The sequence below is a fragment of the Chaetodon trifascialis genome, chromosome 12, assembly GCF_039877785.1.
Source record: "Chaetodon trifascialis isolate fChaTrf1 chromosome 12, fChaTrf1.hap1, whole genome shotgun sequence".
NCBI lineage: Eukaryota > Metazoa > Chordata > Actinopteri > Chaetodontiformes > Chaetodontidae > Chaetodon > Chaetodon trifascialis.
In genome coordinates, this window is record NC_092067.1 from 22,470,687 (window position 1) to 22,497,792 (window position 27,106).

Consider the following 27,106-nt stretch of genomic DNA (forward strand, 5'->3'; position numbering starts at 1 on the left):
ACGACAGCTCTTCCAGCAGCCGCGGCACGACAGTAACTCAGCCACACCTTATACATTTAGCTCTTTTCTAAATGTATGCATCGTTCACTGAGCCGTAGCATTTATTCAAGGATCAACTTAGCTAAACCTGCTGAACTGAAAGCAGGTTGACGACTGGAGAGAAGCAGAGGAATGTTAACTGACAGATGTGTTACGCCGCCGTGGTTTCGCAGCTGTTCACCAGTTTGTCTCTGTAACATTATGCCAGAACCATCAGAGATCACGAGTCGGGATCTTTTCAGAGTTTATTTTCCTTTCATAATGGGGAGAATGCACAGATAGGCAAACAGCAAGGATGTCACATTTTGCATTTTATATCCAGATTGCTAAACATACAACAAAGCAAAAATGAGAAAAATCATGTACCTTCATTTTACAGACAAACAGTGCCCAATAAACCGTGAAGAAACATATTCTTTGGGGCATAGTGTCTTGAAGTGTTACTCTTATCAACACCTGACAATACAGTTCTTATTTAAATTATACAAATAATACAGAAACTCAAAAGAGAAATACTGTTTCAAAAAAAGGACTCCTAATCTTTGAAAAATACAGAAAATACAATCAAAATGAATAAATGTCAAACTCAAGTTGGTAAGATAGAAAATGATTAACTTAACTTGGTGTTGAATGAAAACACATTCAGGTTTAAAATTGTATGCACCACCATATACAAACATAAGATTAAATAATAAAATGTAGAAAGATGCAGGTAAGTGCCCTCACACTCGCATCATTTTAACATAACACCAGGTACACTACGCCCCAAAGAACTTCTGCTGATCTTCACACAGTTAATTTAAAAAGTAACAAAAGTTGCTAGTACTTTAACTTTGCAGTACAAAGAACGAAAAACAAATTTACACTCGACGTTATGTTTGTACCGTTTCGCTCATGCTTCATGCATGATTCAGTCAGATCACTGACATGAGTTCAATGTGACTGCCGATGGTTTACAGCCAGTTAAGACATAAGACGATGGATGTCACACAGTGACAGGATAAATGGAGCCACACACGTTATCGGTGTGCTTTAGCAGCTGAAGCTAGGCTAGCTAGCTTAGCACATGAGCTGCAGAACAGCTAATGGAATGTCGGGGGTCGGGGGGGTTCAAGCACCAGCCACTGAAAATCCGCACTCGGGCAGTCAGCAGAGTGATTCATGTACACCCTCAGAAACATAAAATGCAAATGACAATAATTTTTGTCCTGTGGTTTGATACTTTGGGTTAAACATCAATTATAGTCGAAGGGATGCTGACACTGCCATCTGAACGCACACAGTACATCATTCTGTTATACAAGAGTTCTGCCTTTTGCTTGGTCTGTCTTGGACTTTAAGGAGGTTAACTGATTCCTTTACAGAAGTACTTTCAAAACTATTTTTTAGCAGGAACAATTAGCTTTCATCTGCCCTGCTACTGGCACTATAAAGACCTCATGTACTAAGAGTACACTGAAACCTCATACTGTAATTAAATGTCCATTGCAGGGCGGTCCAACTGGACAAAGCACCTTTAAGGAACTTATAGAGGCACCTAAATAAATCTAGTAAACTACAACACTTGTTCATGGAGACAAGAGTAACTAGTTTCTCTGCATTCACAGTTTGAATCTACTGAATCTTCTAAAGAAAAACAATAATAGAAAAGCCTAAAAGGATATGTCTCCTTTAGCTACAGATTGTCTAACCCTTCAAAAGGACACCTAGTTTCTCAACAAAAACATTGATTAGTCTTAAATGCTAATTTATAAAGGCTTTGGCCGCTGTGTTAGCTATCGCTATGAACTACAAAGGCTTAATGATCCCAAAGATTACAATAGACAATAAGACATAATGAAGTAATTAATGGAGAAAGTTGTTGAAAAAACTAAAAAAATCTCCCAGAACACTTTTCTGTTTTGATGCTATACAGCACATTTTACAGGTGAAGCTACGTGAGCCAACGGGTTGATTCCAGATGTAGCACACAGCTAAACCGAGCTCCGTCATGGTGTGACGGTGCGAGGAGCGGCTCTGGTGCTGCTCCAGTGGCCAGGGCTTGGCACAGAGAGACACGAGATCTGATACACAGCGTGATGACATCAAAAGCTGATGACGGATGCCGGGTGGAACACACACCACAGATGTATGAGGCATGGATGATGGGACACAGCACAGAACGGATAAGAGACGGGGTGGTGGCAGGAGGTACGACGACAACGCGCTAACAACAGGTGATGATGTATAGGCGGCGAGCTGCTGGGCCGTGACAGCTGCCTCTCTGCAGGAACACGTTCCTGCACCACCTTACTATCTGCAGCTCTCTTTTTTTTCCTGTTTTTAAAGATGGAGTTTACTGGTTCAGAGCAAAGGAGGCGTTTGGTGTCTGGTTGGAGTGCAGCCTCGCTCTTCTTTCATTCTGCTTTTTTTTTTTTTTTTTGCTTCACAGGGAGCAGACAGATTGGAGCTGACAGAGGAGAGGTGATGGAGGAGCAGAGTGTAAACATCACTGGCAGAGTCATGAGATATGCATAAGCTACCGCAGCTTGTTTGGAATGGAGGCACGGGCCATGAACGAGACTCACATCGCATGCAAGACTGGGCCGTTACATTGCAAACAAAGCATGTTAAGGCCAAGAAGAACAATATTGATACATCCAGCTCTCCCCTCCTTCACTTCCCAGCACCACCCTCCCTCCCCGACTAAAAGCCAAAATCGAAAACGATTTGGTCTTCGAAGATGGCGATGAGCAGCATGATGCTGAACCCGGTCAGCATGCCCAGGTTCTGCAGGATAAAGTGTCCCAGCTGGCAGCGCTTGTGGTCCTCGCTGTCCCCGTGAAGCATTTCTGGCAGCTATGAAAGAGACAAAGTAACCAGTTGGGATCAGAAACAGACTTTGCTGGAATTAGCATTGCAGATCGGGAGAGAGAAGAGGACCGACTGGCCGTGTGGGAGAGGAGACAGTGAAAGTTAAGCTGATGTTGTTGGGGACAATTATCACTCTGGGGCTGTCGAGTGCAGCGTGCCAACTTACCATATCCACCAGAGCCACATAAAGGAACATGCCAGCTGTGATGGCGAAGATCCAGCTGGTGACATTGTGTGTGTACTGGCCCACAGCTGTGCCAATCAGCATGCCAACGTAGGCCATGAGGGCGGACAGCAGATTGTAGACAATGGCCTGCCTCACGCTCATCCCCGCTTTCAGCAGCACCGCAAAGTCACCTGTCAGCCAGGAGAGAGACACACTCATTTTAACACCATTAAAGCAATCCCCATGCATCCATCCGCCTCTTATTCTGACGCACATGTCCCAACATGCAACAGCCAGCATCTTTGTGGTGAGTGTCGCTTCACAAGCTGTTTATGAAAGCTAAAAGTGACAGCAGAGTGTCCAATTTCTGTTTACAGTTTGCAGAGTGACATGCACTTTGCTGCGTATAAACCTCTCGGTGAATAGCTCGGCATGTCATGCTGCGTTTTTCTTGACTTTTCTCGTCTATTCTGACTCGGTGATGAGGCGAATCTGCTCAAAGCAAAACTCCCTCCATACGTCTGCCACCGCTATCTGTCTTCAAGCAGGTGAAATACAGACCAGGAGCTGCTCTTTCTAAGAAATGTGTCTTTAACTCCCCTCTGATATACTTATGATTACATATGCACGCCGTAGCCTCTCTACCCTCTTCAATCATTGCCGGGCCAAATGCGGGAAGAGGCCCAAGTCTCAGCGGAAACGCCCTGGATTTGGAGAGAGAGAGATGAATACTGAGGGGGTGGCCTACATTTCCTGCACCGTGTAACAAGCGGCCTCTTTTCCTTGCTAATTACCACAATGAATATATTACGACTCCGCTCTCATCCATCAATCAAACCCAGAGAAAAGGGGGGAGAAGTTAAAGAGAGACAGTCGGCACACACCTCGCTTCAATGGCCTTTTTTTTTTCTTCTTCAACTTACTCTGGAGTTTCCTGCCTCCCCGGTTCCAATCCGTCAGACACTCAGACACGCCTGCCGCCGCCTCATCTACCGCAATTAACACACCCATCACTGCCAATTAGCTTCACTCTGGGTGGTTAAAGAACCCTCATAATCATCATCTTTGCCATCCAGCTGCCAGTCGGGGGACAGCTTTTGTGTTCGAGAGGAGCTGAGAGGTGCACTTGTCAAACTGCTGGGTTTTTCTGACAAGCGGCCCTACAGGGGTGAAGGCACAACAGCAAGTGCTCCTGAAGAACGGGCGCTGAATCAACAGGAAATGTGAAATTACACGGGGAGAGATTGATCTCGCAAATCTTCCTCAGACAGGACTCGCACTGCAGTTAACCATCTGGAAACTCGAGCACAACAGAGTAAAAATAGCAATAAAAAGAAGCATTGGACCAGAATCAAAGCTCTTAGCCATGTTGTTCTGTCTTGAAGCCTCGCAGTTACAGCAGATTTTCTGGCACTTAAAAGAGCTAAATGCTAAACCTCACAGGCTTTAAAGCAGTTTTTTGCAGCATTAGTTATACCCAAATGCATTTCATCCTCTTGTAGATGCTTTTAACAGATTTTTCCTCTTTTTCTCCCAAATACAACAATAACAACAGGACAGGATGCTGCTAGTCAACACAAGGGGGAGCAGGCAGACAAACGCAGACTATGACTCTCCGGTTCACACTCTGCAATAATTGACACTACGCTATTCATCAAGCACACAAACGAGGCATGGAAACCGCACCGCGACAAGACACATCATTAGTACTGATCTGCAGTGGATGGCCCCATTGTCTGTCTTTTCACCCCACTCTCGCCACCTCTTCCTCTCACCATAAACAAACAGGCAGAGGAGAGCACTGTGGAGCACGACTCTGAACAAAAGTGTTCGCAGTTGCTGAAATCAAACTGAATCAAAAGGGTCCTCGGAGAGAACAGGTTTGAATGCAAATGAACGCGCCAGCAGCTGTAACGTCTTTGAGTCTGACTGTATTGAACAATGTGTGCCAGGCACGGTACATCATCCTCACTGACAGACACATTGACAAGCCATTTCGCTGCTGTCAGACAAAAGCTATTAATCTGGGGGAAAAAGTACATTTTTCTGGAGTGAGGAGAGCGGCCATGATCATTGACACCTCTGGGTTTTTAACAAGTTCTAAGGGACCGAGGGTCGTGAGAGCAGCTCGGATCAAAGTTACGGTTCAAGTGAGAAAAGGAGCCGTTTTGTATGAGGCACTGATTTAGAAGCTGGCTGTCATTGTGTGAACAAACTGCAACGCCTTCACAACACAGCTTTGTTCTACTTGTTGAGTAACTGAAGTGTGCAGTGTCGAGTGTGTAATGAGTAAATGACTTGTTTTGTTTGTGTGTTTTCACACTCTCTCTCAGTGCAATCCACTCACCAAGTTCATGAGGTAATTCATGGCAGAAAACGGCCACTGATGTGCTGATGCCTCCAGTCAAGTTCGCACTGAATGCTGCGCCTGCGGAGACGACAAGTTCAAGTTGAAATGTCGGGGGTGAAAGAGGAAAACTCAGGAAGGAAGTTTGACATTTTGATGACAAGCCTCCAGACACTCACTGTGCCCGACCAAAATGAGTTCTCTCTTACACTTCAGTTTTTGTGCAGACTAAACAAACAAGCTACAACGAGCCTCAGAGGTGCTGGCACTCAGGGCCAGGCTAGCTGTTTCCCTCTGTTTCCAGTCTTTGTGCTAAGCTAAGCTAACGTCGGCGTTCTTCATATCAGTCACCATAATGACAATTTACTAATCTTCACCTCTGAACTAAATGTGGCAACACAACTGTTCTGTGATCATCCTGTTTTTCCCCACATATACAATAGCAAAATTAGCTTGATAATCAGACATGGTTGCCTTTTTTCCCACTTTTCAGAGGTCTGGTTTCAGACTAGTATCACCCCAGCAGATGAAGATTCTAGCTTATGAACTATGAATTTAATATACTCAATATTTCAGCTTTTTACACCAAAACATGCAGCTGAAAGGTTTTTATTTATTCCAGTAGGCGAGAGAAAAATCAACACGTCTTACCTATCGCCAGGCCGTCACTGAAGTTATGCATGCCGTCGCCCATGATGACCATCCAGGCGATGCTGGCTATACCGGCGTCCTTCATCTCCTGGTCTGAGTGGCAGTTCCCTCCGTGAGAGTGGCCGTGGCCGTGCGAGTGTCTGTGGCTGTGCTTCTTGTCCTTCTCCTTGGTGGGCCATTGCTGGTCTTGTTGGGAGTATGCGGGTGGCAGTGGCATCTCCGTGGTGGGAGAGTCGGGCGACTTGAGCACTGTGAGCTGCGTGTCGTTGTGGCCCTTGTCGGAGGACATGGCGGTGCCGTCCGGGTCTGCAGGAGAGAGGAGATGTTTCTGACCGCCACAGAAACAACATGCTGCAAAGACTGAGTGACGCTACGCTTCTAACCTTCCTTGAGAGGCTTCAGGTGCAGCCACTCTGCATCTGAGCGACGATTTAACTTGTGATCTGACAACTTCCTGCCAATCTTGCCCTCCTCGCTCTTCTTCAGGCCCTGTGAGCAGAGACATCATTTTAAGCTCCAGCCACAGAATTTCATTAGAGGTCTGTATCGACAAGAGCCAAACTCAAGGAACATAGCAAACAACTGCTTGTGAGAATGATCATCTAATAAGAGTCAAGGGTTCCTCCACAGCTGGGCGGTGTGTATCTTACCCTGTGGTCTTTGTAGTGCTTAAACATGCCGATACAGTGTTCGATGATGAAGAGCAGGTAGATGCCGGCCAGCGCTGTGAGGCCCTTCCACACTCCATCAAAGGCTGTTGCCAGACTGGTGTCGTGGCTCGTCCCGGGATTGCTGTGGTCGTGCTGCCCTTGAGACTGTAGACAGGAAGAGGAACGGAGCACGACGAGAGGGAAGGATGGGAGTGAGGGAGGAGGATTTTATCAGAACATGGATTTTATTTCCTAGAGTCACACAGATTGAACCCCTGAGGCCTCTTACAGCTGAGAGAAAGAGCAGAACGAGCAGAGGATGGTTGATGATCACTGAAACTTACTGTGTGTCTGTGCACACAGATCGACGCGGCGCTTTAGACATTTACTGACGGTCGGTCTAAGGAAGAGACACTTTGAGGTTTCAATATTCAGAACTAGGTCAGCAGTGACTGCTGCCCATCACAGGAGCACGGACGCTGACGTTTAAAGGATGTTATCTTGGTGGATAAATGCCATGTGTAAATATTCCAGCTTGGTCCCGGCTGCAGTCAGCTGGGAATGACCAGCGGAGGCAGCAGCTACACACTTTCCAAATTCAGCAAATGTATGATGAGAAGTTAATAAAAGATTCACCGACTGCCCCACACAACATAAAAAGTTCATGACTCGACGGATTCAGCTGGAATACGATCTAATGTTTGTGAGGTGGTGATGTGATCCTGTTTGTTTACATTAAACAACTTGCTCAGGTGTGACCTCAAGAAGGCAAGAGCACAGGTTTCGGAACGTAAAACCAGGCGTACTCACGTGAGGCAGCAGGTGAAGGAGAGCGTCGCCGCTGAGCGTGCCCACTGCCAGCGCCACCAGGAAGGTGAGCAGGAACTTGAAGCAGGACTGCTTGAGGATGGGTACGAGCACCACACCCAGCAGAGACAGCAGGCTGATGATGGTGATGGACACAAAACCCGACAGCCACACCAACCCTGCAGGAAGAGACAGCATTAGCTTGTTCGCCACATCCAGCGTTTTGGAGATGAAGCGTGACTCTTCAACTGCGAAAGGCCATAAAGTAAGATGGAGGACCTGCGTGGTTGATTGAGAAGCTGTCGTGATTTTGTTGGAAGAAAGAATACACCAACAGCTACAGCTTAACCATCGTTTGGCTGTTGGCTGAAGGTGTTTTCCCACCCTGATCACATGTGAAGGAGAATATCCTCCAGAGGTTTTCCATCCATGTGTCCTTGTGATGACACATGATGCCTGAAGCAAGAAATGCGAAGTGGCATTTCAGCAGAATTCTGCTCGCCTCATTTTTCATTCAAGGCCGCAGACATGACACATGAAGCAGAACAGGAAAAAGTCAGAAAGGTACACTATCATTTAAACTGCCAGTCCACCTGTCAGCCCGGTGTGCGTCTCAAAACAGCCGGAGAGCGAGTGAGAAAAACTTTCCGATTCGTTCATCACAGAGGACAAAGTCTTTAATGTCGTATGAAATTCAATGTCACACCAAAGCTGGCGGTGTGTTTACTAAAGCGGTGCTGGGTCCTTCACTGCTGACATTCAGCTACAGGACATCTACTGACTAAAAGGCAGTGAGCATGAAATGCACATCTTACAGACAGTTGACTTCAGGGAGGCATTTTAGCGAATGCTCTATAAATATTGCACAGAAAGGTACAGCCAACGTCTGCTCCTCGCGGATTCAGCAGGAAATGTATTTGCTCGGTTTGTCAGGGCCAAAGGGTTTGATCATGGGAAGGATCTGACCGCTAACATCCAATGTATTACAAACTATTGAGCACTGATAGAGCTTAACTCAAATAAACAGAAGAAACAAACCTGCCACCAAGCCAGAGGGAAAAATGACTAATGACAGTGAAATCTCAGCAGCAGACGCACTTCCTCTCCTCATCTAATCGGCCCCAGGTGGTGTTGCTTGTGAAGAGATAATCTGAAACATGTCTTATGCCTGACAGAGTGGTCTTTAGAGAGGCTGAATCAAGCTGTTACTGTCCCATTACCCAGCTGTAGGATTAAAAAACATTACAAAAAAAAGCCGCTCCCCGGGCGGCCGTCTCTCCGCCCAGAAAACAGGAGGCTGGAGTTCCTCCGGGGGAGACGCTTTAACTGAAGAGGAAGGCCCTCGTGCTTAAGTGCTGATCACACAACCACTTGTCATTAGTTTTTGGGAAGCTCGCTACCCAAACCCTGACTCCAACTGCCGGTTTACGTCTGCCCTGCAAAAACCTGAGGCATTCAATCTCCCATAGGTGTTCAATAGGTGGAGATGCGGTGACTGTGGGGGCCACAGCAGACTCTGCGGTTGAGTGGCACTTTCTGTAAAGGCTGAAGACGGTGACAGACAGTTGGTGTGCAGGCCACAGTGGAGCACCGTGCTCCTTCAGGACTGTCTGAACTGAAACCATAATGTACAATATTTTAACACTGGTCCTCCCCACCAGCGTGTAAAACAGTCTTTGCATCAGGCAATTTGACAATATGCAAACACAGGCACTTCTGACATTTATTTAAGGTGGTATTTTTAAAGCAAAAAACAAATTTATGATCTTTACTGTTTCTTTAGAAATCATCATTTGCAGTTTTGTGGGCTTACTTTGGGCACTGCCACTATGACACCTTATGAATAACGAATGCACACAGCATGTTTTGTGTCTTTCAGAGTACAAGGCAGTCACTGTACTAAAGAGACCCCCTGACAGGTTTTAGTAAGACTCGGTAGAAATGAAGATTGAGGATTGTGGACAGTCGCCATAGTTAGAGAGACGGTTAATAGGATGGTCAAATATTTTAGACCACATATTTATAACAGTAATGTGACAGGTCGCCGATACATCGGCTAGTTTTTCTTCACGTGTCGAGCAGCAGCTCACATCCATCATTTTCTCACCGTAGATGAAAATGTCTCTAATCGCTCTTCGTTTTCTTGGCACCGCCATTTTCAGTGCACCTTACGAAAGTAAAGGTGCCACAGCTGACTGCCTCCTCATTGGCTGCATCAAGCGGAACACCGTGCAACCCTGTGAGGCAACTGTACATCAGCCAGACCACGCATCACCCGCAGTCCCTCACGCAGCTCGTCCACGTCTCTATCTCATTACCCAGACGCAGTTGTGGTTGCTTGTGTGTGTGTGGGCATGGAGGTGTGTGTGTGTGTGGGGGGGTCGCAGTGGGGCGATAAAAAAGTGGAGATAAGGGAAGAGAGGAGAGTGGAGGGAGACCCACTGGCCTGTGTCTTCTCTCCAATTATGCATCTCCTGTGAGCCATGGCTCAGAAAAATGGCCCAGGGTGTTGCTTGGGCTCTCCTAATTGGCACAGTGCAGAAAACGAGGGGAGTGGGGACCAGAAAGAAACCAACTGCAAATTTGCGGCGCTCCCCCACGGATGCTGGCAGGAAGCAAATGAGCGGCGGCGTCGTGGTGTGTGGTGATGCCTGTGGTTGAGTCTTGGTTCACCATTACAGACAATCTAGCGCCTCTAGTTTTCCACTAATGAGGTGCCATTCGTGCCCTTTTGACTTGTTCGTGCTGTCTTCCTCTTTGTCATTACCATTTTTATGACTTTTCAGTGGTGGCACACTGCTGCCTGAGGCTCATGTGATACAGGTGTCTCTAGAGGGGAGTGTGAGTTTAATAATTAAAGATTTAAGAGGGTGCACAGTCAAGGAATTCCTCCAATCACGCGGCTGAACTTAAGCGCCTGCTTCTTTGACGGGGTCCCTCTAGCTGGAGTTCACAGAAGTAAGAGCAACTTTTGCAGTTCAATTATTTTTAATTTTTTGTCATAAAAATGGCATTTTCTACCTTTAATTAAGGATAAACCCAGGTAGCGCAGAACAACATGACCCACGCTTGCCATGTTGTCCATTGTTTATAATGACGGCTCCCAGACTTCGGGCCTACTTTGCATAAGTTAGATGAAAAGTAAAATCCAATCATGCTGCAGTATAACAGAACATGAAAACAAGTGAATTTATCGGGTGTAAATGCACCGCGCTCAGATTGATTATCATGCCATGTTCAATTCGTTTTCATCCCAGGCATGTTATCTGTTCCCACAGATTTACATTTACATTACCCACGAACACACACACAGCTCCCTGACAGCTAAGAAAAAGCAGCTTTTTCTGTGCTTTGCTGAGTTTGTGCGATTTGTAGTCATCTTTTATGGCTTTATTTCATGACCTGTAACTCATTAACTTTAAAGCACTGTGATTTTATGATTTGCATTGTCATAAACCTGGAAACACTGAGGTCCCTGAGCAGGGCTTAGCAGTGACCTTCATGCTTTATAGCTGATCTTTCAGCCTCTTTCTGGGTTTTCCTCTCTGAAGAGAATTACTTCAGGGATTTGGAACACAGACTGAAAGAGGAGAGATCACTGCCTTTTTCAGCGTAAGTCAGATGAGTCCGCAAAATAAGACAAAAAACGTCCTTTTTACATCTTCAAAATTGTTAATGCATAATAGGAAGACTCCTAAAATGACTTAATAAGAAGGGCGCACATGGGCACAGACACAAAGCATCCTACACAAATCATGAGCGCCGCTGTAAACGATCCTGATTTGGAGCGTCGGTCACATGATCTGCTCTTATGAGAAGAGCCGGATGTGATGTGGCTGATCGGCAGCATACCTATTCAAACGTTAACCCTCTCCCAGCTCTCTGAGTGCGCTCGCTGCCCATCAACTCCCGCTGAAGGCCATTAGTTTGCCATTTGCCCGCTTGTGATTGACTGCCAGCATCAATCAATTAAGGATGCTAAATACTTGCTGGATCTGCAATCACGTCTAATCACATCTTTCTCATTACACGGCTCATAACTAGCACTGCTCTCCTGTTAAGCTAGGCTACAGAAGTCGAAGTTGAGAGGCTGTTCACAGTCGTGCTGGTTTGTATTCATGCCACCCACACCTGCACCTGCAGGTGGATGCATTTAACTGCAGTTTACCTCACAAACGTGGGTTCAGTTACCAGCTTGAGTTCAATGGCAGCTATGAAAGTGAGAGGGAAGCTAAACAGCCCTCTGCTTTCAGAGACCTCTCTGGGTCTATATAAAGGTTTAACACACGTGATGGTTGATAATCCTATGGCCGTGTGCAAAGTGTTATCAAGACCAAAGAGCACGGTTATCACTAAAGAGAAAAAGCACCTGTCTTATTATGAGACGTAAAGTTAATTAAGCTTTAGTGCTGCAGAAATACAAGACGCTTGAGACGAGTCAGCCTCAGCGTATTCACTGGGTCTTGGGGTCTCAGCTGTGCTCTCAAACGACTCAAAGAAACTTGCTCTGACTTTCAACATTATGTTTTTAAATGAATGTCAGTGTTGAAATTACACTCTGGTGAGTGTTCGCTGCTGCCGCGCATGGCAGAAAGTGAGAGGAAAAAACTGCCCTATCAATGAACTGAAAATGAGAAGCCAGAGCAAACAATGGAGGGCATACCCAGAGGATTATGGGTGTAATTCCCGCTTCACTTCAATTATCGTCACTATAAAATATGGCTTGATTACTTCAAATAAATGTTGTATTATGCAGGTCTGACACTCCTCCCCAAGAGAGGAGCTCCAGGTTATTCATCCTGATAGCATCACGGTATAAACCCCAACGGCTTTCTGTGGTTTCCTGCTTATGAATATTGCGGTTTCCTCTGTCCGAAGGCTCCAGATACACACACTCGCTTACGGTTGAACACCGGATTTTCAATCCATTATTTAAATGGACACTAATTCCGTTCAACCCTTTAATAACATCTCATCTTCTCTGGGCTCACAGTGGGTTGTGACACGACAACAATGATCTACTGACCGAATGTGGATCCAAATGTGATAATGCGCTGATGGGTTCAAAGGTGCTGTTGCTTGATCCATTTTGCAAATGAAGCTCATTTTGACTCCATTTGATCAAAATATCAAAAAAAAGATCGCACTCAGGACTAAATACCTGAGGATTACAGGTGTGTTGCTTTGCTCTGGACTGAGGTATTGATCTTCAGAGGCAAAATGAAGTGCAAAATATCTGAAATCTCCTGCACACCAGGACGTTGTCCAGCAGTGACAGAGCTTTCCGATCTCAACTTGTGGCAGCACAGCTACATGTCGTCTTCCACAGTCACTGGCCATAAACATCACAGGAAGAGTGAGTGATGTTAGCATGCTGTTAATACAATTTCTAACTATGAACCACTTCTTGTGACAGGGTATGTTTTATCCAGAACAACAGTCAACAGCTGCAGGCTCCTTATGGGACTGTGGACAAACCTCAAAGACCTACCATGCACACTGAGGACAGCCTGACAGACAGGGTCTGCCGCTCAAAGCCTTCTTTGTGTCTGGACTAAAACCTTGAGCAAGGTCTCGAGTACTTCAGGCCGGGCTCTTAACAGTGTTGAGGTTGACACCTGCTGAAATGATTGTTTGCTCCTCTCCACATTACAAGTCTTTTCAGACGAAATCGGCTGGATCAATAAGACACTTGGCTCTTACCGGAACTGACAGGCGGCGAGGTTTTCACATCCATCTGGTGGTAATGGCGGATGCAGACACGACTATCTATCTGATAGAGCAGGGCGGGACACAGGTAGGTGAACTGGCTGGGGGAGATGAGAGAGTCAGGATTCAGGCCGTAGTAGGTGAGGAGCTGAGTCAGGTTCAGACACTGGAGGGAGAAGGATGGCACAGAATGAGGGGAGGAAACCACTGGATGGGTACCAAGTGAAATAAGAAAAACTGAGTCATTTTCACTGTCCACACATGCAGCTCATCGGGAACACTTCCATCTTTCAACACATCCCATAGACGGGGCAAGTGCTTCTCCTGCAATGTTGCTGCTTTCATTCACAAAACAGCTCTACCAGCATTTTCCCTGAAATGTTACAAAATCATGAGGCGAGAAACTATCAATCCAGTCTCCCATTCACACGCGGCTTCACGCAGGAAATGTAGACACTGCAGGGACTACGTGTGTGAAAAGAGCTTAAGGTGCTGACAAGGAGTCTTTATACCACTGCTCAGCACATCAGCAGGACATTTTACGTGTCAGATGTCTTCCTATATATTTTAAAGTAGTTCAAACAAGTCCTACCTCATCATGCTGATGAGTCAATCCTCCTGGATGGCCAGACAAGATGTGGGCTGGCAGAGTGGGGGTGGGATCCCCTGCTGGTGCTTCTCTCTTATCTTTATGGGAATGGCTGTGACTGTGGTCGTTCTCGTGACTGTGCTCTGACTGATGGTCGTGGTCGTCAGGCAGAGGCGTGAGACGGGACGGGCTCCTGTTACGCCCCCTCTGTCCTCGGACCCTGCCTGGCTTTCTCGGCTTCTTGGGCCGATTTTCTGTGGTGGCAGGAGAGGACTGTGGCTCCTGAGGGAGTGGGGAGGGCTCCGGCTGGGGAGAGGGCCGCTGTTCCTGGTGGATGGGAGGAATGTCTGTGCCTGTATGCGCGTCATGGACATGATTGTGGTCGTGATCGCTGTGGTCATGTTCACTGTGGTCGTGAGCACTGTGGTCGTGAGCACTGTGGTCGTGATCGCTGTGGTCGTGAGCACTGTGGTCGTGATCGCTGTGGTCATGATCACTGTGGTCGTGAGCGCTGTGGTCGTGAGCGCTGTGGTCGTGATCGCTGTGGTCGTGGTCGCTGTGAGCGCTGTGGTCATGATCGCTGTGGTCGTGAGCGCTGTCGTCATGAGCACTGCCGTCGTGAGCGCTGTGGTCATGATCGCTGTGGTCATGAGCACTGCCGTCGTGAGCACTGTGGTCGTGATCGCTGTGGTCATGATCGCTGTGGTCGTGAGCACTGCCGTCGTGAGCACTGTGGTCGTGATCGCTGTGGTCATGATCACTGTGGTCGTGAGCACTGTGGTCGTGAGCACTGTGGTCGTGAGCGCTGTCGTTGTGAGCGCTGTCGTCGTGAGCGCTGTGGTCGTGATCGCTGTGGTCGTGAGCACTGTGGTCATGATCGCTGTGGTCATGATCGCTGTGGTCATGATCGCTGTGGTCATGATCGCTATGGTCGTGAGCACTGTGGTCATGATCGCTGTGGTCGTGAGCGCTGTGGTCATGATCGCTGTGGTCATGATCGCTGTGGTCGTGAGCGCTGTGGTCATGATCGCTGTGGTCGTGAGCGCTGTGGTCATGATCGCTGTGGTCATGATCGCTGTGGTCGTGATCGCTGTGAGGTTGAGCAGGCGGGTCCTTGTGATTGGAGTGCACCTGTACCTGCTCATGTTTGTGCTCTCTGTCATGTGCGTGATCATGATCGTGGTCGAGATCATGATCATGTGTGTCCTGCACATGGCCATCAGAATGTTTATGGTCACTATCCTCTGCTTCGGTGTGATCATGTTCTGTGTCATGCCCATGACTGTGGTCGTGATCATGTTCATGGTCGTGTCCTGCAGGTGCACCGGCAGCCGGAGTGGCAGCAGAAGGCAGATGGCTGCACTGTGTGGGAAGCTGTTCTGCGTGTGGATGGTGGGAGTTGGGCTTGTGGTGTGGATGACCATGACTGTGCCCGTGTCCATGCCCGTGCCCGTGCCCGTGGCCCTTCTTGGTGGATGAATGTGAGTGATGGCCGGCCTGCACATCGAGCGCGTCGAGGTGGGCTACGTGGTCATGGCCCAGATCCTCGTGATCGACATCTACCACCTTCACCTCGCCCAGACCCAAGCTTAACAGCAGACTCTGAAACCCCTGGAAATCTAGCCGGCCTTTTTGGCCGTAGCGCCTGAACAGCTGCTGGATGTAGAAGCGCTGCTCCTCCTCTAGCGAGTGCCCTTGAGGACTGCTGGACTCCGGTAGCAGAGTGGCTCCTCTCACGTATGGCGCCTGGGAAATCTGCAGGTCGCTGTGGGCGTCGTGATGTCCGCCATGCTGATGGCTGTGCCCTTCTCCATGGCAGTGGTTGCACTGATGGAAGAGGAAGGTGAGCACACACAGGAAACAGAACTTGGTGTGCACCTGAACTCGCATTGTCCCCTCACTTCTGGTCCCCTGCCAAAACAGGAGAGGAACAGTATCAGAGTCTGTACCTCCTCACACAGCTTAAAACCACAGTGGCAAAAGAACACAGTGACTGTGTTTCTTTTAGATAGACTGATTAGTGACAACAGAAACTGCGACGTTGTATCCTGTTTGGCCTTTTTTCTGGTGAGTAAAACAAGTAAAATGTTTGATCTAACATCTAAAAGCTGCCTGGACCTGAAGTCCAAATCAGCATAATGAAAGTTGGACTGAAGTATCAAAAATATTCATATGTTTATGACATTGATACGTATCCCCATGTGACAAGTATGTACCGACATTACGCAGAAGAATCTAATTGATCCTCTAGCTTTGCATTGCAGCAGAAAAATAAGTCTTAATGTGTGAAACAAAACTCATTTAGTTCGTTTTTAATTACCATTTAATTGGAATCATTACTTTGGACGGCAGAACTTTGCAACATAATAACACAATGATTAAATCATCTCAAGAGATTCCACTTAAAAGTCGAGAAACAATAACACTGAATTATGGACCAGCCCCGAATGAAACTTAAAGAGGCACAGTTGCTGAATGTAACAGTATATTCTCACACATGCACTCCTGAAATTAGTCATAAACTCAGTTATCATGGGTAAACGACGAGAGGCAGTGTGGAAGCGCAGCTCAGAAAAAGCCTGATGACGCCTTCCCTTGCTGTGACGCACAGACGTCTTGCAAAATAACAAGGTCAGCATTAGTTCACGTATAATTAGCAAAAAACAGATTTGGGATAATAAGCGCGTACATCACACATACTGTAAACACAACAATCAAATCACCAGCGGCTAGCTTTAGCTTAGCATAACAGATCTAATAACTGAATGAGGAAGCGCATTAAACTCTCTGCTGAGAACTGTGTAACAAATTGTGTGACCCCCCCCCCCCCCACTCCCCCCACTCTGAAAAGCCTGAAGCAGCAATATCATTCCAGTCAGATGATCCTCATAAGGTCTCTTGTGAAGCCTGTGGGTGGCTGATGCGTGAGGGGTGGGAGTGGGCCCGATGGTGGGGGTGGAGAGGAGCAAAGGGAGGTCAGATGAAGAACACTGGATAATGGTAAGCTAGCACACAGCTGAGACCAGTCACACACACAATCACGCCGGCCTTTGGAAGCCAGCTTGTTAGCAAAGTCTATGCTATATTTACAGCGTGTGCATCATGAGGGAATAAATTTGTGCTGTGCAGACCACAGATACTGGGCTAAATGTTAATAACAACGAGGGTGATAGATCCTCCGCACCATTATCAAGGCTAGTAACAGCAGATTGCTCATTGTAGGCTTGTGGGAGCAACAACAACAAAAAAAAGAGCACAATAGATTTCTTTCTGGATACTCACACGAAGCAAGAAACTGCAAAACAAAAACTGAGGATACAGAAAATAAGTCAAAAGATCACTTGAATAATATCACACAACAGCCTCATTTTGAAACAGAACATGTGCTTCTGTTACTGTTTTTTTTTGGTAAAGCATGAAAAAACAACAGTTTGCCAATGATGATGATGATTCGATCCTTCTCACTAAAAGGCTTTCCAGAGAATAGAAGTGAAAAACCTTGTCTTAAACAAAGCCATTGTTCAGTCTTCAAAGCCTTCATCAAAGTGCAGACGACATCAGCGGCTTATCAGCAAATGACTTGAAGACTTCCTCTCTCCACATAATGTGATCAGAAACGTGTGAAAAAGCAGCACTAGCTTAACGTATGTAAGCACATCATGTGATGTCATACAATGAGGGATTTTCATGTCAAACGTTCACAAGGATTTCTGCACAAACCGGCTGAAAAGCAGCCAAAGGAGATTCCGCTTAGGCTCCTTCAAAGTGACTCATCCAGGTGATAAACCACGTGGCGCAATTCAAAAGGTCTAAAACAAATCCAACATTCAAAACAAGGCTGAATAAAACTCAGACTTCAGAATGGAAGCGAGGCTACTTACCGCCGTGTGCCTTTGAACGACTGCTGTGAAATTTAGTTTGGCCAAGGAGTGAATAATGGTGCTCTGACTCAAGCTGCAGACGTGAAGTGCGGTTACAAGCCTGCTTCACGGCGGTCGACAAGACAGTGTTTATAAACATGAGGCGGAGGTGACCTATGAACCTTGCAGCAGATAGGATGGGGCAAAAGCACAAGGACTTATTTTTATGAGCACAGCCTCTGAGGAGCAACAGAGCCTGCTGTGTTTTCCTGATTAGAGTCATTGTTGATGGAAAGAGAACCTCCGCCGACGTAGCATGAGAGTTAAATTGTGTGTTACACAAAAAGAAAGCATTACAAATTCATTTTAAGTGCACCGTAATTTTTTTTTCCTTGACTATGAATTGAAGTAACTTATTTTCTGCAAACATTTGCAACTTACAATTTGAATAAATGGTGAAAATGAAGTACAACATGCGCTGCAGCTTTGTTTTTATTAAAGGGACGTGAATGCAGAACACAGCACATTACCTAAACTCATTTCTCCGAGTTGTTGTTGATGCAATCACAGTTTCTTTCAGCGCCACAAGAGAAGTAAATAAAGCAATCATTGTACTGTGGAACACAATAACTCACCGTAAAACGTTTCCTACTTTTGGCCCCCAGTTGTGATGCTACTGTATAGGGTGGGGGGGTTTCCAACTCTTCTGAAATGTGCACTCTGGAAAAACATTAAAGAGGACAGACGAGTGAAATTCATGCACATCTGTACACATACTTTACCCCAAGTCGGTAGAATATTCCACTTTAGTGGACGCTCAACTGAAAACAGGACAAAGACAATATATTCAATGTTTGACTTCATCAGCTTCAATGATTTTTGTTAGTTTTTGCTTATTCTGGATTTGAACCCCGCAAGAAGTTTCAAACACATTGGGACAGGAGCAACTAAAGACTGGGAAATGTGGAGTGCTCCAAAAACACCTGTTTGGATCATTCCACAGGTTAACAGGCTCATTGGTAACAGGTGAAAGTATCATGATTGGGTATGAAAGGCACGTCCTGGAAAGGCTCAGTCATTCACAAGCGAGGGTGGAACGAGGTTCACCACTTTGTGAACACATGATTGTCTTAAGGAGATGAACACATGGACTCTACATGTGAGTTTGAATAAGCAGGATTTGTCGGCCTAGTTCTGTTTCTTAGAACATGCCTACAGTAGTATTCGTAACATTAAAACTGTCTAAAAATAGCCCAAAAAAAATCATTAATCATTCCTTCAGGTGTGTGTGCCCTGTTTCAACTCTGCTGGCCTCATCAGGGAAACCATATCCCACCTTTGCCATTGAAGACATTTTGAAATGTCACAGCAGGAAAAGCACAGCTGATAATTATAAAATCCATGACGGCTGAATTCCATTTAGCTGCTTCAGTTTCAGGGCCCTGCTGGTCTCACTGTCACATGGTCACGACTTACTGAGACACCTGAATGCAACAGATCCCTCGTTGCTCTTATTAGTAACACCTGTGCTTTTCCTGCAAAGGACAAATTCCAAAGCACAAAGTTTTAGATAATTAACACGTCAGGAAGAGCACGACAGTAAACAGAGACCCTCAGCTTTTCACACGAAGAGCCTGAATTTCAGGGTTTTTATTTAAGGAAGTGTTTTTAAGGAAGTGTGGGAAGGTTTTTGTGACACATTTGAGGGTCACTCAGAGTGTAGGAGGTTTATAAATACCCTTTCATGTGATTAATAAAGATGATTTAGTCAAAGAGGACACTGTGCTGTGACAACAATTCAGTGGTGGTTTTACTACCTTACAGCCGTCCCATAAAAACCATAATTAAAATTAGAAAGCGCCAGTGAAGACGAAAATACACCTTAAAGGAACATAATGACACATTAAAGTGTATACTTTTCCACAAAAAATAGAAAAAGCTCTTTCAGAGTTATTATTAGCTGATTTTACAGGCCGCAGCGAGCACACGAGCACGAACGTGTCCCGTCAGAACAGCAGCTGTATAACTTTATCACATAGAACTCATGAATGCATCTTATTTCTGTCATTTCGAAAACATTTTTCAATACAATACGACATGCTTCAAATGTATTTCTCCCCTGGAGGTTCCTGTTGACAACAGGAACCTTGTTATTTCCTCTGGAGGAGGAAAAAAAAACCAACTTTGGCCCTTAAGCTGCTTCATATGATCTTCACACGTCCAAACACATCCCTCTCATCACGCCAGCGTCTGCGGGGAAGCACAAATCTCTGTCCTGGTGTTCAAGAAACGGCTTCAAATGGGAAACTTTTTTTGCCCCTATTTGATTAATAAGTAAAGTGCTTTGTTTTTTGCCACTGATCCTGACGTGATATTCATACTCCTCACAATGCACTAAGAAAAATATAACCAGCTTTCTTTGAATGGTTTCCAACATTTAAAAGTACGAGGGAACGTTCACTCCAACCGTGAAGTGCGGTAACTCAAACGACTTTGCTATTTAAAGGCACAGTACGCCATTTCTCAATGGCGACAATCAAAGAGCCTTTGATTGACGTCTTAAAGCAGCGTGGGATCATGGGAGTGGTTGTTTCCATTGTGAAACAACCACCACCGCCGCTGAAAGTCTATCTGACGTGACTCAGGCAGAAATGTTAATGGATGAGGTTAAGTATGACAGTTTCATTGATCTTATGTTTAGTCATGCTTGCCGACTTCCTTCTTCAGTCTGATGACTCATCCGGTGTTTTCTGTGTTTCCAGAAGTTTTTTAGCAATAGAGGGGGGTGAAGGCTTGCTTATGATGCACCACGTGGGGAGCGAGAGCACAATTTTTGACAGTTCTTGAGTTAGAAAGGAGGCTTTTCTTAGAAAGGCCTGAGGTGAACAGGACAGGGCAGATGTCAGCCAACTCACAGCAGATGGTCTGTGGGAATCTGAGAGGGCTGCAATCTGCTGTTTTATCGTCAAATTTAGGAAAGTAAAAACACAGATGAGACGCCGGAGTTCAAGCGACGTCTCTCCGCTGGCGATCACTGCGGACAGCGACGGAAATAATAGATGGTCAACAGTTTTCAGCGGCGTTTCCGAAGCCGTCACTCAACAGTGCTGCTACCAGCAGACTGAACATGAAATCATCACAGCTTAGCCCAGCCGTCCACGAGAAGCACGCGCCAGGATGCGCGTCATGTTTACGGACAAGAGTGTGTTTGTCAGTACGTGTAAAACCGCCCACCACTGCTGCAAAACAAAAACAACCATCACGGTAGTCATTTGGGCAGGTCAAACCAGCAATCCTCCCATCCAGAGTGGCTATTCTGTGGACTTTGTCGTAAGCTGTGCGGTAGGTCTGCTGCAAATCTCCTTACTCAAGCACCTGGCATATTCACACTCATTACAGCAGACCCAGCGCAGGTGTTAGCTGCAGACACATATGTTTCAATCCCAACACACTTATCATTAAATCAATATGAAGACAAATTATTGGCAAGAAGAGTCAAGGATGATACAAGCAGGCTCAACTGAACCAGCGTAAGCAGGCCAGATCTTCTCTCACCAAGTCAAAGGACAACAAACACCACATCAAGTTCAGGCTTTATACTTTCAACCCACTGAGTCATTTAGACAATGTTAGATGCTGAATATGACCCCGAAATTCCTCAAACGGCATCGAGGAGCTGCGATGCAAAACAGCGAGAGACGACCGTGGCAAGACGCAGGTGTGAGGCCGATGCTCTGTGGCCTGGAAGCATGTTCAACACAGTGTGAAACAGGCTAAGACCGCCAGGCCAGACAGACGCCGGCAAGTAAACAGAGCAATCAGCTGAGGAGTACACGCGTATCAAAGAAATGACACCTCGGCAGGAACACACAGGGGTGCTTACCTCCAGCCGCAAAGCGGAAAGGAAGTCACTCCACGCCACTACGAGACGTTCACGCCGGCAGTCACATAAGTAACAGGTTGAATGTTTTGAGGCTTTTGAGTCCAGTGACTTCACTAATTTGTACAGGGAGGAGAGGAGGCACTGGGAGAGTGTGTGTGTGTGTGTGTGTGTGTGTGTGTGTGTGTGTGTGTGTGTGTGTGTGTGTGTGTGTGTGTGAGTCAGGGAGCTGTGTCTGGCATCAACCACCTGACCGGCTACTCACGGTTGGTAGGACATTCGGCCCATTTCACTACTTTGATGTAAATCAGCAATTTGAAAATGTGTAAAAGATCTCAACGTGTCCCACTGCGGCGAGATCCCTGACGAAAGAGTGGGACGTCCTTTAAAACGGCATCCTCAGTAAGTCTGCACAAAGACTGAAGCTTATCCACCTAATGTCAGCGCTGATCTGGACTGACCTGAGTCTTGTCTTGCAGACTTAGCCTGACGCGCAGTGCAGAGGTATGCGCTCTATCTGGGCTGTTAAACGTCGATGGGAGCGCTACATCTGTCCGCTAAACTGGTGCCTAATATAGAGCTTAACTGCAATGGCGCTCGTCGACCAACTCCTACAGACACGAGGCTGAGGTTAGAACAGATGTGCTCAGATGTGAGCTAGCATGACTTAAAACGCCCCGTCTCCAAAAAAAAAAAAGATAAAAACACTACCATTAACAGCGGGAGTGTGGGAATAGTGTTACATGTGCAGCAGATTGTGGATACTGTGCACACTAAAACAAATAGATCAGTCGGGCTTATGTTTGCAAAACTCCTATTAGAAAGCTGCAGCAGAGAGATTCACCCAGGGATTGTTCTGTGAGGTGTCAAGGTAGGGTTACATGCTTGTGAATGTTTGTCGTTTTTAAGGGAAGATGAAGCAGATCTCTAATCTGGGACTTATTTGTAACGGCCCTTTTATCTCTAATCCCCTGCGGACAACTGGCATGAAACCAAGAGACAAATGTATGTGAAGAAACGGTTGAGCTCAACAAAAGATGGAGTTAATGAAAATGTGGGATGAAGACTCTCAGGCTTCTCCTTTTTAAAGATGGTCCATCACCTTTCTTTCTATTCTCGGTACAGGTACCAGGTACTGTCTGCAACAAGATTAGGTTTGCAGTCAGTGCCTGATGTGCTGTTATTATGCTTCAAACTGAGTATAGTGATGAAAAACTGCACTGACAACATGAGATTGAGGACAAGCCTTCTCCTAGATGTAAATAATATCAAGCTCCATGCAAAAAACCCCCTCATCCACAGCGGGCTGATTTAGGGCTTGTTTAATCACGTCAGTGGTTGATTCTTCAGTATCAGTGTGGTTCAATGCTGTAACTTTGTCCTCTGTGGACCTGAAGTGACAGAGCATTCGTGGAAACTTGGACTGCATACTAACCAGTTTTAACAAAAAGCAAAAAAAAAAAAACTCTCCAAGCCGAGACACGGCAGACCGATGCAGTCCTGCGAGCATTGTGTTTGCTTCCTTTGAATCCCAGTGTAATCCAAAAATAAGCAACAAAACCATTTGTAAATAGTCACACACTCATACGAGCCTGGGTTTTCTGTCCACATGCAGCGAGCCCACTTTAGATGTTTAGCGAGCAAAGCCGAGACCAAAACACAATTTCAGCGATGGCATTCATGAGTGCATATTCGATATGAAAGACAAAGTTGGTTGCATTGTAATACACAGAGCAGATAAACTCAAGAGATGCCATCTGCAAAGCTGCTGAGTCTCAGTTCTCTTCCAGCGCTGCCCTGCATCTCAATCATACAACTGTACTTCTTTGGTTGTACGTCTTACCAACTTTGGAGGCTGTTTACCACATTACAAAGAAGACACTTAGTCATCATGTGGCCCTGTAAGGCGCAATGACACAATGGAAGTCTCTACATCATAAAATCCCCAAGGTAAACATTACGTTAACAAAGAGCTACTGCTGTGTAGTAGTTGTAAACAAGGTTTGGTAATGCAGCTCAACACTTATGCAGAGGGAAACTCCACCGATATCATCTACAGAGGCAAGTTTAATAGTTGAGCACAACTCGGATTATATACACAAAGCACCTGTACAAACAATTAACTGCCAGAGAGAAACTACATGTTAGCACTGACGCTAATTTCATTGTGTTATGAGCCATCTTTGTGACAGTGGTGGGAATTTGGTCTTTTCGTCTGCTTTTCTGCCCCATTTTAACCTCTGAAAACCTAAATTGGTACTGAGGGGGGAAACCTGGATGATCTTGGGTGTCTACCAATCACACTGGCAATATTAAAGCTTTCATAAAAGACCCTATTTTGAAGCAGCTTTGTTTAGTTTTTCATCCAAATGCTGCTTCCTTTCTGAGCAAATTTCCAAAAACTGTGAGCAAATGAACTGTGATTCTGCACCAGGAGCTCGTATAAAGTGACATTTACAGGACTGATGTGTGACATTATCAATCCTACACAGTGTAGGCCAACATTTAACATTATGCACTGCAAATACATGATGACACTGAGGTATTAGTACTTTGAGTATCTCCAGTTTATGCTACTTGACACTTCACAACATTTTGGAGGCAAATATTGCACTTTTTACTCCACTATATTTCTTTCTTTTCTTTAGTTACAAGTTACTTTATAGATTTAGGTCACTACAAATTATGAATCCCATAATAAATCCTGATATATGACATGTTAATCTACCCAGCACTATAAGGAAGTAAATGAGGAAGTCCCAGCTTTACTAGCAACTGATACACATCAATAATTATAATGACACAGTATAATGGAAAGGGCTATTGTGCATAAGTACTTTAAGTGTATTTTGATGCGAATACATTTGTACTTTTACTAAGTAGGATTTGAAAGCAGTTTTACTTTATAATGCAGTATTGCTTTTACTTCAGAATAGATCTGAGTACTTCTTCCACTGCCCAGTGCTCTCACATCAGTACTTTCCAAACCTTATCACACATTTCCTCATGTAGACTCAAAATAAAGCTCTTCAGTCCTGATTTGTTTATATTGAGATATGCCAATACCACGCATGCATTGAATATTCATGTATGGGGGGGCAATGAGACTTAAATGCCACATTTGCATATCACCAAAAGCCGCCACTTCACATGCTGTGTCCGCCAATTAAGGAGCGTGACAAATGCAACTTTATTTCAAGCTCAACTAAGTTAGTTTTGTTTTAAAACAAGCTTATTATTGTTGTTAAAGAGGCAGAGCAGCGCTGCCGCCCATCAGTCAGACCAACGGAGGGGGCTTCAATACTGCACGTGGTGCGCGAGCTGCCACCGTCATTGAAACGTGCCCACCAAACAGCAGCGTTTAAACGGATAATAACCATTTAACCACCAACATGTAGCTGGTCGCCATTATCCAAAATCAGCCTCGGAAAACTACCAGAAATACAAGTTCGATGCAAACTACCCGGTTTGTCTGGTCAGAGTCGCCCGTTTCGGGAAAGCTAACGCTAACGCTAGCTGTAAACGAAACCAACAGTTCAGCCAGCTAACGTTAGCTAACAGACGACTCAGAGGAAATTAGCTTACAGCCGACAAAGGGCAACGATAAAACGTGGTGTCTGAGATTCCGCAATAAATGGTCACAAAAACGGCAAGAAACATCTACACGTCGAGGTAAACGCTGCCCGGGTCCATGTTGTGGGAGTGAATGATAACAAATGGCTTTTTATATAGTTACCTCACTCGAGTGCCGTGTGCATCTCCTCTCCGCTCGGTACCAAAAAAAAAAAGGAAAACTCCCGTCAGGTTTACGTCAACGCACGAAAGGCCAGTCATTCACCAACGGCTCGCGCGAACTTTCCGTAGAATTCCTACGCAGGCAGACCAGATGTCTGCGCTATTTGCGCAGCACCTTGAAGAAAGCGCCCGCTTCTTTCCGCCCCATTGTGTCTGGGCTGTCATGTGACTAACTGCGGAAATGGTGTTCAGACAGTGACGACGCTGCCAGTGAGTGGACAGCCGGCAGTAAACAATGCTGTCATGAAATAAATAAACTTTGTGGTAATAAGTCATTCCTGCCCTGTGCTTACAGCTTATCATTTCAGTCCAGTTAGCGCTGACGAAAACATTGTCTTATTTGGTTGCAGGGTGTCATGCTGTCTGAAAGTGCATCACAAGTTTCCATAAGTAGAGAAGTTGTTTCTTAGTTTAAACTGCTGTACCATTTCAGTTGGTCTTCATTTTTCCACCTATAGATGTCTAAATACTTCACACCAAATATTCAGAAAACTTAATAATAAGATATTTTCAAGTCTGCACAAACTACAAGTCCAACCAACATAAGAGGACAAAAAGTGAAAAAATAAATGATAAATATGTAAGAACTGCTAATTATTAGAGAGGGAAACAAGAGAAGAGATAAATATGCAAGTTGAAACCAGCTGAATCAGACTTTTTGGCGTGCAAGTTCCTCATTCATGTAAACCCACCGAAGGTTTGAACTCAGACACACTTGTTTTGTAGCATGTGAACAGTACATGTACGCTCACAATGATTGCAAAAATTAAATCAATTCAAAACATGATGTTTGCCACATTCAACTTCTTGAGAGGGTTTTTCATGACCAGTCTATGATTTTGTACAGTTATTTATCCAAGTGTAGTCCATGATTGGATTATCGCTGTGGCATGTCGAGCACATGACCAGGGCCGTTTCGGAGCTGAGGACACAGGTCACGTCTTCAGCATTGTGTGTGGGAATGTGGAGGTTTAATCACCGTGGGATGAGTTTACATTTCCACACAAATCAAACATAATGGAGTTTTAAAGGTGATCAACATTGAGTCTTTTTAACATAAACATATGCATTCTTTAAATAGAATAGAGTAGATTTTGTATTTCTTGATTAAAATTATACAGTATTCATGGCAACATTTTGAAGGCTTTAAAACAGTGTTGAATCTTTCATGTGGTGAGATGAAATTTGCAGAAAATATAGCACATGACAGAAGGAAGTTAAAGTTCTTCAACTTAAAACAGTGGAAAATACTAAAAAAGTTCCAGTTTTCAACGATTTAATCTTTCCTGTTACTGAATGTTTTCCATGACTTTTAAAATTAAGGACATTTTTTACTGAAACTTTAAGTGGAGCCCAAACGCACAAGTGAGAACAACATCAGAGACCATTTAATGTTTGCAGAACAGTGCCCTCTGTGGCCACAGGGGGTAACTACAGCATAATGACACATTGGATTTCTCTTCATTTCCCAAGATCCCCTGAGGCCTAAGACAGAAGCTGTAATGACTAGCTTTTTCTGGAGCTTTCAACCACGTCTCACAGTCTTCCTCTGCAGGAAGTTGGTTTTTTTAACCACTACTGAAAGACATGTGGTTGAAAGCTCTGGGAAAAGACAGAAAGTGGCCTCAGGGATTTATTTGTGGAATATACTCATTGTTTTACAGTTTTAAAACCATTGAAATAAGCTATGCATAATGGCATGTGTTTTACTTAAAATCATACCAGACCACGTAAGCCTATAGTGGATTCATAAAGGGTGC

At 45.3% G+C, this 27,106-nt stretch overlaps 1 protein-coding gene across 1 annotated transcript; it reads right to left on the reverse strand.

The window, feature by feature from the left end:
- Positions 1 to 271: 271 nt before the first annotated feature.
- Positions 272 to 25,342, reverse strand: slc39a10 (solute carrier family 39 member 10). Its single transcript, XM_070976198.1, has 11 exons — positions 25,288 to 25,342; positions 18,307 to 18,391; positions 13,815 to 15,722; positions 13,217 to 13,388; positions 7,517 to 7,692; positions 6,707 to 6,871; positions 6,440 to 6,545; positions 6,057 to 6,362; positions 5,406 to 5,486; positions 3,059 to 3,249; positions 272 to 2,877 (listed from the first exon to the last, which is right to left on the reverse strand). Exons 3-11 carry the CDS (start codon positions 15,699 to 15,701, stop codon positions 2,725 to 2,727), a joined length of 3,237 nt encoding a protein of 1,078 aa, XP_070832299.1. The 5' UTR covers positions 15,702 to 15,722; positions 18,307 to 18,391; positions 25,288 to 25,342; the 3' UTR covers positions 272 to 2,724.
- Positions 25,343 to 27,106: the final 1,764 nt, after the last annotated feature.